Consider the following 11,787-nt stretch of genomic DNA (forward strand, 5'->3'; position numbering starts at 1 on the left):
AATCTTCCTCAATTGCCTGAATCATTTAAAATGCTAGGGAACTAAGCAACTGAGAACACAGGAAAGAAAGCAGCCAGGATTAGGAAACGGATAGATATGTCCATAAGAGCTGTCCCAGTTATAATTCACATTACTGGTTGATGTTGCAGATGAGGTAGAGAATACATAATTTTTTACTCCATTTCCTAATCATACTTTAAAACAAAAGCAGGTGATAATGAAAAATCAGCTGACGGCTGCTGACGACTATTTAATGATTCTCTTTTTCAGTTCAAAGGTCACTGCTGGTTTCAGTTACATGAAATAATATCTGGTTCCTGTGTTTTTCATTGCTTGCAGATTTATATTTATGATAATAATGTGTGCCTACTGAAAATTACTTAAGCTAGTCCCTTCCAGGCTCCGTGTTTGTGAATTATGAAGCTGTTATCAAAAAGCAGTACCTTTCACTTCCAGTAATGGGTGCACTAGCAAATTTGTATTAATCCTGCTAGAAACCAGAAAATATGGACAAATTATTATTTTTTTTAAACTATAGCTTTAAAGGCATCAGAGAGATAACAAGATAGTATAGAATTACCTGAGGAGCAGGAAAGTAAGTTCAGTGTTTGTGCCTGTTTTTCTCTCTGGGGGCTTTAGCTAATTTTGGAGAGGGATGCTGCAGATAGTTCAATAGAAATTACCCAAACTAAAGCACAAGAGTTTTAGAGTGAGGCTGGAGGCCTGCAGGTCTGAGGGATGCAGGTGGTGGTTAGAACCTAAGGAGGATATTCTGGATATAACAGCAGAAACTATCAAATTCTGGAATTTTCCAACAATCTGTAAGCCTCCCACCCCACGTTAATGTGTTACTTATGCTATTCAGGAGTCTTCCTTCCCAATTTCCCAAAAGACAGCAATGGAAGAGAATGTATCAGTGCCTAGTTCATTCTAATATTACAGGGGTGTCTATAGTAATTATATATCTAAATTTAAACTAGTAAGTGTATTTTTATCACTTATAATTCTAAAACTCGAGCTATAAAAACCAATTTATAAACCTGAGGCTTAGAATCGGTTGCTAAACAGGTTATGTAGTCATTTAAACAACAACAACAACAACAACAACAACACTTGAAGTCTTAGCAAAATAACAGGTGCCTCTTGTAAGACTCTTTTCGTACTTTTGGTAAATTCCACTTCAAAAGTAAAGTCAGAAATTAGGTTTGTATTTGCTCTAACTCGTCTGAGAATTCATGTGTGCTAGGGAGTGTGCTAAATGCCAAAGAAATAGAAGTAGAATCAATTATCATTTTACCCACAAGTTACATTAAATTAAGAATGCATTAAAGAATTTATAAATTATGGGCTTTCTGGTTAAATTACTAATAATAGATGATTTAATGTCAACTGCTTTACAAATAGTATGATTACAAATAAGTATTTCTGTATTCAACAATGATATGATATTAGTAAAAAGCCATATAAACAAACAAGTAAAATTTTTTCTTTTAGACAATCAAGAAAAGTTTGTCTCACCTTGGCACCATATTTAGAATAGTTCATTTCTGTTAGTGTTACTGGTCGTAATTTGTCAATATCTCCAAAGGCTACTCCAGGAACATACAGGGCACAAACAATGTGAACCCATCTATAAGGAGAGAAAATATGATTTTGCTATCAAACCCTTTCATAAAATGCTCACGAGGAAAATAAACACAAAATATGTGCCATCTCAAATAACTAGTGAAAGAATTCTATGGTCAGATTTCAGAATCTCATATAACTGAAGAATATGGAGTAAGCACGACTGCAGTAAGTACTTTTCTAGCAGCTTAGCCAAAGCTAAGAGTTAACAACTATAATTGCCTTTCACTTCAATTCACTGCACTTTGCACTCACCTGTTATTCTTAAATATTTGCACAAAACCACTATTCAAGTGAAACAAAACATCATTTTCTTACGCATGGAAAGGTATTCACATTCATTATTTTAAGCACTCTGAGAAGTAAGGATCTAATTTAAGAACTGTGAAGTAATTCTGCAGTAATTAGGTAAAATTGTTCTTGTTACTTTTTTCTAAAAGCTGTTAGAACAGTCCTTCAGAATACTTTAAAACTTTTTGGTGTTCATCCAGACTTTCTTTGTTCCCAGGTTAAAACTGATTCTCAAAGACTGTTCAGAACAGTTATAACATATAAGGAAATCCTTTTTCACTCATCTGTTCACCATACAACCTTTGTACTAAAACTTATACATCCCACATATATATATATTTTTAGTCTGAATGATGCACAACACTAAACAAAGAATGCTCAAAGTTTCAGTACACTAAAAAGGGAGTTGATTCTAATTTCATTTTTTTCAAAGCTACCCTGAAACTTTTGAAATGCATTAGGAAGCTTTTCTGTTTACATACAACCATACAATATATGGGATCACTGGATTTTGAAATTTAAACAGATCTATATCACTTCTGTGAGAAAGAAGTGTAAAAATGAGATGGCAAATCTCTCTTAATCTTGTGACTATATTAATAACAAATTCTGCTTTATCACAGCTTGAGCGGCTATGACTGCTACATGGTTGTGTTTTGTGACACTAAAAGTTTTAAAAGAATAAGACTAAGAATCATTTTATAGAAGCGCTGGGGAAAACAGTTACAAATCTTTAGAAATTATTTTTTATTGAGAAGAAAATCCAAGATTTTGAGATTTTCTTGATAAAATGTTTTAATCCAACCTCCCAAATGTATCCTGTGGAGTTCAATATAAAGATACACATCTTCAACAAGCAGCTGCTTTCTCAATTTAATTTGCGCAGTTTTTTCATGCTCCACTGGTGTATTAAATGCCACTGTACTCTGTAGGAGTTTATCTTTGATAAACCCAACAGCTGGCTTCTTGCTTCATACTGACCTTCTGAAAATGTTTTAGTACAAGTCATGCAAGTACTACAGATTTAAACTGCTATTTCAGTGTGATTGGCACACAAGTGTATAATTTCTCCCCAACCACTGATGTGAGGATGTCAACTTGGGTCTTTATTAAAATGCATATCAAACAGCTGAGACAATTTTGTTCCTTTTTAATACCTGTTGTAAATAATTTTTTGTTCATTTGTTTAATTGTACATACTTTAGAATTCTTTAATTAAGACAAATGGAGAAATCAAAAAAGAATAATCTTCTTTGCTACTTTAACATCCATTTTGCTTGAAGCTATAAGGACAGATGCTGGACTGGGGAAAGGAAACAGAAAAGACGCACCACATAATAGCACCAAAAAAAATGAAGAGACAAAATTGTCATTCTAGCATAAAAATTATTAATATATCCTTTTAAACTCACATATTTTAATAAAGCAAACTAGCTAGATTTATCAAGGACTCACTCAGAATGGGAACTACTTTAATCGAATTTGATTTTGAAATGTGTTGTATTTGTAGTGCCTTTACAACATGTAAAATAAATCCATTTCCATTATGTTATTTTCATTCTTCATTTATTCATTCAGTAATCAATTCCTAAGTGACTACTAGGACAGAGAACCACGAAGACAGTTTAGAAGTATAATCATGCAATGTTAAGTACTTGCAGCATAGCGTTGGGCATGCAATCTTTAAGGATTAGAGTCTAATATTTCCCATAATCAGGTTTATATAAGACCACTTAAGACAGGGTAAAATACTCTTTCTAAGGAATGGAATAAAAATTTAATGACGAAAAAGTACTAATGGTTTCCTCACACTAAATCATATCATTTTCCATGTAGAACTTGTGGCTCCCATCAGAAACAGGGGGAAAACTCTAATTAGCCTATGTGATATGGCAGTTTCAAAACCTTTTTCGTTCTTTCCATACATTGTGCTTTTCCCCCCCATTTACCATTTGAAGCTAGAATACTAAATGGCTTGTCAAATTTTCTTGACTTTTTTTTTTGCCTTGAATCAAAGTATATCAAGCTTCAACTATATCCTTCAAACTATATCAAGACCTATATTTCCACCATAGCCTATAGATGAGTGTGTGCCTCAATGCAAATAAAATGTTCAAACGCTATAAAAGAAATTTGCCAGGCTGTACCATCAAGGGAAGTGTCTGTAGAGGTAAGATCCACCGGAGTCAGTACAAATATTTCTCACTGAATCTAATTCAAGAGGCCTCTCTTTTCTCCATTCAGAAACAATTTTACGAGTTATTTTGTGGATTACAATAGCGTGAAGGGACAGGTACGTTATAGTTTTTGAATAGAGCTTTCAATTTATGAACAAGAAAAGAGGTAAAACAAATTATTTTCCCTAAAAGGAAGCTCTGTGTTTTCCAAAGTTGTTTTACTTATTCACTACAATTTATCACCAAAAATTTCAACTGTCAGGACTAAATAGTTACCAGAAGGAATTTATACAGCTGGTACTCTATGAGCACCTTAAGGAAATGGAACAATATCAATAATAAGAAAAGCACTAGCAGCAGCAGAAGCAGCAGCAGTAGAAATAAGGATACATTTATTAACCACTTATTATGCTCCAGAAACTGTATTGTTTTACAGGAATCACCTCATTTAATCCTCTCAAAAGTACTACGAAAATGGAGGTTTTTAAAATAAGTTTAAATCACATAATCACAGTTAGTAAAAACAAAACAAACAAACAAACAAAAAAAAAACAAAAAAAACCCTCAGAACTGAAATACAGGCAGTCCAACCTGAAAACACATACTTTTAATGCTGTACTAAATTCCCTAATTCTGGGCCCAAGTCAGTCCAAACATGAAATAATGCCCAGGTCTATGACAGAGACTAAAGATTCATGTCAATACATCAAATCATCTGCTACATCTTATATTTTATTTCATCTTTTTGGATGTCCAATGAGGAAGAAGAGCTAAGATTTTTAGCCATTCTTCCTAAATATCAACACACAGGGTTCTTCAAGACTCCATGGTAGATTCTATGCTATCCCAACAACCTTTTATGGCGACATTTCTCAGAGGCCTCTCCACCAACTGAGGGAAATACAAGAAAAATATTTTTGACTTTACTAAAGTAACATGTATTAAATTTTAAAGACTACCTTTATTTTGGGATAAAATGTCTCCTATCTTTTCAATGTTAAAATATGGAAAATAATGCTTAAAATCTGTATAGGTTATTTTATTATTCCTGTCCCAATATTAAACGTTTTTTAAAATACTGAAATATTTCATCACAAAATAAAAAACTTATATCACAAAATAAAAAACTTAACATCACAAAATAAAAAATACATTCTAGTACTCCTCTTACATGGGGAGGGGGCCGGCAGGGTGGGGAGGTCAGGTAGGTAATGATCCATAAAATACAAGAGGGCAGGAACTACTCTTAAATTTCCATCACCCATTCCAGATGGTAGTCTCTTGGACAAAAACATGAAAAAATGTCAACACTATTAGGATGACAATTACTTAAATATAATAATAAAGATGAGTGTGAGTATGGTGAAAAAAACATAGGTCTTTGTGCCAGTTATCAATTTATTGCCTCTCAGCTCTAAATCCACCTTAAATATCTGCTATACAATAATGGACAAAATCCCTTCAGCATTTCTCCTTTACAGTGAGCATGATATTAAAGCTGTCTTACTAGAAGTGGTAGAGAGCACCATAGGAGGAAAGCACTTCTCAGCAGGGATGACAAACAGCATCTGCCAGGGCTCTGCCCCAGACACATACACCAACTACCAACTCTGTGACTTCGCAAGCCCAGCCTAGAGATCACTTTTCTATGGCCCTCTTAACACAGACCCACACACTCCAGATACCACACTGGTGCCCCAGTTCCCTCTGCAACTTGTGCCTAGACACCCACTTGCCAAGAACTAAGGGCTGGTTCTGGCCCAGGCAAACCAGTAATCTCTGCCATCCAATAGGTTGCAACTACACCTCCTCCAATAAGGTCTGAACTTCAGCCTGGGGGAGGGGTCTTCCAAGTTTGTCATTCCCTGGATACTCTCCCTCAGCCTTGGGGTATCCTTTAGAGTCCTTTTATACCACAGTTACTTACTTATTTATTTAAATTCAATTAGCCAATATGTAGTACATCATTCTTTTTTTTTAATTTTTTAAATTAACATACAATGTATTATTTGTTTCAGGGGTACAGGCTGTGATATCACAGTTACTCTTATCATAGCTTAATAATTCTGTAAAGTTCCCCTTTTAAAACCACTGTATGGGTTCTGTCTTCTGATATACTTTTGAAGTCAGACAGATCTGGGTTCCAATCTGACTATCCACCTGCTTGTGGCCTTGATCAAATTAAAATTACTTAATGATCTGAGCCTCAGCTACCACACCTATAAAATGGAAAACTTTAGCACCTGTTTTATTATAGAGCCATTATTGGGATTAAATGGGACTATGGCTATAAAGGCAAATGCAAACAACCAACAAACAGTATTTTCTCCTTCTTCCCCTGATCTGTAGCCTACTGTCCATTTACTCTATGCCAAAAATATACAAAGAAACAACCAAACAAAAGTGTGTAACTGAAAAAATTAGAATAGTCAGAAGCAGACACATTATAAAGCAGGCATATTAACATATCAGAATTATGACATCAACCTTCCAGCATCTGTCTCCTTGAAAATTCCATCCTGATTGGGACAGAGTTCACAGCTAGGGGAAACACCACATTTACAGGCATCACAAAACCAAGGTTCCGTGGAGTTTTCAGAAGCTGAACTCATAATAGAGTCACTCTCTCCATCAACTCCATAGCAACCTAAAAAAGAAAAGAGAAAAAAAGTATGATGAAATAGTTTATTTTTTTAACTCATTTTTAAAATTACAAAAGAAAAAGGGAAGTAGAGAACAAATCTGAAAAACCAATGGTTCATAAGAATGATATTAAAGTCAAAACATGTAAGTGAAATCATTTTATAAAAGTACTTTTTCACCTACCATAGTATGCACAATTAAACAAATGACCTTTTAAAATAATTTTACATCTACTGGAAAAGCATTACGGGAATAGAAAAATGTACAGTTCTTTAAAAAATTACATAAAAATAGGAATTTTTCATTAAAAAGAAATCAGATTGCATCTAGGAACTACTGGTTAATATTTATTGAGCTCCTTTTGTAATGGACACTTAAATTTATTTAAGACCATGCTCATGCAAAATAAATATACAATCAAAAAAGTCTCTAATCTAACTTTGGAGACGGTAGATAAAACACAAACTCATATAACCATAAACACAAAGTTAACCATTAGTAAAAGAAAAATACATACAGAAACCCACACAGACATAAATTAAGGCTATAGAACAATTTGAATAGTTCAGACTGGAGTCAGACAAACTGAGTTCCATTCACAACGGAGCCAACTTCTAGCTCCAGGACGTATTTGATCTTTTTAAAAATTTATAATTCTATTTTCTATAAAAATTTATCCATAACTGAAATTAATGAAAACAGGAGATTAACCTTTTTCTGTTTAACTCAGTATTCTGAGAGAAATTAAATTATTTAATCAGAAAATGTGGTAAAATTTTTTAAAGCTGCTCATAGCAAACAAACAAGATTAATTAGCATAGATCTTTACATTTTAGAGTAGGTCATGTTATTCTTCAACTACCTTTCTATTAAGAGCAAAATGTTTCCTTATCAATGCAAATATACGATCTGCAATTACAGATTTTAAAGTTACTATTTGCACGTCCAGATTTGTTTAAACTTTTTATAAGATCAAAAACATTTTCCTTGATTTTGAGCTTAAAAAGAGTATATTAGATGTCAAACATGTAAGCCAACAAGAAATTCAAGCAAAACATCACTGCCAACATTTTGGTAAGATCAGAAATCATTAAAATTCCTGAAACTCAATTTTGTCAATGAACTCAGTGTTGATGAGGCTCTTAGTGCCTGACAAACCAAACTCACTAAAAAGTGATGTCACATCCATTATCATGAATAATTATTTCTCAGTATAAAAATACCAAGAAGAATGTACTGGCACCAACACAATACTGATAAATATAGAATGCAATAAAGGGCAACTGAAAAGTTCAAAGATCATTTCACCCAGACTACAAAAAACCATTTCGAACTCTTGATGACTTACAATAACGACTACAATAGTCATGACTCCTATATAGTTTTTTTTTTTTCCTAAATGATGCTTGACACACTTCATATTACCTAATTTCCTTTCTTCTAGAAAGGAAGATACCACCCTCATGATAAAAATATCCTGAAGAGAAAAAAAAATGCATAAATAGTAATAAACTACAACTTAATTCTAGGTCTGATATACATCCTAGTCGTCTTTAGGCTTGAGCACTTCTCTGATCTCTTAAGACACATTTATTACCTCTCCAAGATAGGTTGCTTCTACAGAGAGCCAAATATCAACCTTCCAGGTTTATTCTAAGAGGGTGGTTTATTCTAAGAGGGTGGTCTAAGTGCCAAATTCTTTTTTTTTTTTTTTAAAGATTTTTTTTATTTATGTGACAGAGAAACAGCCAGTGAGAGAGGGAACACAGCAGGGGAGTGGGAGAGGAAGAAGCAGGCTCATAGCGGAGGAGCCTGATGTGGGGATCAATCCCATAACGTCGGGATCACGCCCTTAGCCGAAGGCAGACGCTTAATGACTGCGCTACCCAGGCGCCCCTAAGTGCCAAATTCTAAGGGGCATCCAAAGTGACCTCCAATAAACTGAAGACATCAAAAACAAACACACACACACTATGAGAAGCATACGGAAGTAACAATCATCTCTCAAGAGGCTTTACCACACAGGTAAGTTTATATGCATCTAGTGTAAGATGTGATTACTCAAACTGGTTAAAAACTCAACAGACAACTGGAACCTAAACTGGAGAGTGTGTTCTCACAAACACCAAAGATACTCAAATTAAAAAAAAAAAAAAATACATACATACATACATACTGAGTTAAATCACCCAGAAAGAAAAAGAATGATACACAACTAGAAAATAATTTTAAAGTACCAACATTAATTTACTAGATGTCATTAATGGTTCAATAGTCATGTGTAAGTATTTTAGTCATACAATGCTATCACTGACTATAGAGTATAATTAAAACAGTCTGGTAGGCAGAAAACTAAAAAGTTGGTTTGCAACTATGATTATATAAGCTACCTCAAGAAGTTGCCGTAATTGTCATCTTTATGCTATTCGAAGGCTTTATAACAGTGAACCTTAACATGATCTGAAAATCATACAAAAGAATGCCAAAGAAAAGATTTCAAAGGAGCTACACTATAGTACACAAGATGAGCAAAAAAAATCAAAACTTATTAATTTCTTTAATATCATTAAATTGTGTTGGTAATCATCTTCTTCAGTTCTGTTTAGATATACATTTTTTAGATGACGAATCCTAAAATGAAAAGGAAATATAATTTTCTTCTTGGGAGCAGTTATTATTATCACCAATAAAAGAATTTTTCAGTAAACTCAATAGTAAGCAAAACGGTATTCAAATAAAAATCACAAAACAAAACAATAAAAATTAATGTGCTTTCTCAAAGGTTTATACAATACTACAAGGAAAAATGTATTTTCTTTACAAAATAATGTTCATTTGAAGTAAATTCTTTCATCTGTATTCACACAAAGTAGGCAATTACCAAAATAAAAAAGCCCCCATGGAGCTATTTTATTCACCTCATTTGCCAAAATCAAGGTAAATCACAGCATTTTTTTTACAATAAAGTAAAATTTCAATTCTATTTTTTAAAGAATGTTCTACACACATGGCAAAAATCTGCACAGAGATTAAACTACAAACAACCTGAAGAATGATTTTTGAGCATTTCTCTTAGGAAATCCCTACTTTGTAACCTACAATATCGGTATCATGTAAGTTCAAAGAGCAACCAGCAGGTGCGTAAGTATTTCTTCTTCAGCTTCAATGCCCCTGAAAGATGATTCACAGTGTGTTATGACCCTTACAGAGTTCTTGACTTGCCACTTTTCCAATATTTCTCTACCATACCTACTGAGTTTACTGACCTCTAGACCAAAGTTCTAACATATTATAACCATTCTGATACCTTTTAATTAATGACTAAATACATTTTAAGATCTTTTTCTTTCCTACATGCAAAAAATAATTTAAAGTACCATAAAACAATGTTTATTTCCGGGCACCTAGGTGGCTCAGTCAGTTAAACATCTGCTTTTGGCTCAGGTCATTGTCTCAGGGTCCCGGAATCAAGTCCTGAATCGGGCTCCCTGCTCAGTGGGGAGTCTGCTTCTCCCTCTTCCTCTGCCCCTGACTCGTGCTCGCTCTTTCTCAAATAAAATAAATAAAATCCCCCCCCCAAAAAAAACCAAAAACCCACCTTTATCTCCTTCTACTTACCTAATTCTGTGTAGACGCATCTTCATTCAATAAGATTATGGAAAGAATTTTTTCATTTGGGTACCCATATAAAATAAGAGACATATAAAACCTGTTTTATACGGAGTTTTCAGGTTTTCAAATATGTAAACTTAAAAAACATGTTTCTGTGGCCATCTGATTAGGATCAACCTCTGAGTAACACATGCAACCTACACAAATCATATTTAAGGACAAATAATATAAAATGTGTTTACAGTTGTTTCGAATTACACAAGGGTATAGCTAATCCAAATCAGTGGAAATTTTCGCCATTCAACTTGTCTCAAGGAAGAAAAGACCTTCAGTCTTTCGTCTTCTAGAGTTATGTAAACTTTGGACAAATCACATCTCTGAGGCTGAGTTAAAATGATCTACAAATGTATTTAATAACATCTCTCCTAAAGAAAAAAATAGGAACCCAAAAGGTGTCATTTAAAAACTTAAAGCATTTTTTCTGTTCTTAACATCCTATCACTAAGACCTCTGGTTTTTACTCACTAAAAAAAGAGAAAGATTTTAAAGTAATACTGTTATTTATGAGAAAAGATGTAGGATACCTGTAACAAATATGTCCTAAAGCATAAAAGAACGAAAATTGTCTGCTGACTTACAAAATTCAAATGGTTATAACTTAAACATACTTTACTACTCAATAAACATTCATAAGGATATATATCTGCATATACTAAGAAATAAAAATGTACTAGAGCTAGTTAATAACAGAGAGAAAATGAATGGGGGGAATATCTCTTAGTAGACCTTATCTCATTTAATGCACAGCAGCTAAACTGAAGGGTAACTGCTGGCAAATGCAGTGCATTACCCAATGTTCTGCCATGTACTATGACACATATGTGACATTTTACTTCAGATACAATGCAATCAGTATATCAGGATAACTGACATCACAGTCAGGGGTACCCTACCAATACAAGTCAGTTGTAAGATTTTGTCAACAAAGGTGTTTATACTAAGTGCCAAGTTGGAATCCTTTGATTTCAAAAAGAAATTCATCTACACTGAGTACTCTGAAAAGTAATTAGACAGTTATACATTTAATAAGCAATATTTCAAATACCATCTTTTAGCAAAATCTCAACTTAAAAACTTCTCTTTATCATGCTTAAGAATAAGTATATTTTGGGGGGCGCCTGGGTGGCACAGCGGTTAAGCGTCTGCCTTCGGCTCAGGGCGTGATCCCAGCGTTATAGGATCGAGCCCCACGTCAGGCTCCTCTGCTATGAGCCTGCTTCTTCCTCTCCCACTCCTCCTGCTTGTGTTCCCTCTCTCGCTGGCTGTCTCTATATCTGTCGAATAAATAAATAAAATCTTTAAAAAAAAAAAAAAAAAGAATAAGTATATTTTGGGGCGCCTGGGTGGCACAGCGGTTAAGCGTCTGCCTTCGGCTCAG

General features: G+C 33.9%; 1 protein-coding gene across 11 annotated transcripts in view; it reads right to left on the reverse strand.

The window, feature by feature from the left end:
- Positions 1–11,787, reverse strand: part of PHF14 (PHD finger protein 14) — a 228,355-nt gene that overhangs the window by 180,594 nt on the left and 35,974 nt on the right. For all 11 annotated transcript variants that reach the window (XM_008686328.2, XM_008686327.2, XM_008686324.2 and 8 more), the window contains 2 exons: positions 6,582–6,741; positions 1,519–1,630 (listed from right to left, as the gene is read on the reverse strand). In XM_008686328.2, coding sequence (XP_008684550.1) covers positions 1,519–1,630; positions 6,582–6,741 — 272 coding nt within the window. The remainder of the gene's footprint in view (positions 1–1,518; positions 1,631–6,581; positions 6,742–11,787) is intronic.

The sequence above is a fragment of the Ursus maritimus genome, unplaced genomic scaffold (genome assembly GCF_017311325.1).
Source record: "Ursus maritimus isolate PB19 unplaced genomic scaffold, ASM1731132v1 scaffold_3, whole genome shotgun sequence".
Lineage (NCBI taxonomy): Eukaryota > Metazoa > Chordata > Mammalia > Carnivora > Ursidae > Ursus > Ursus maritimus.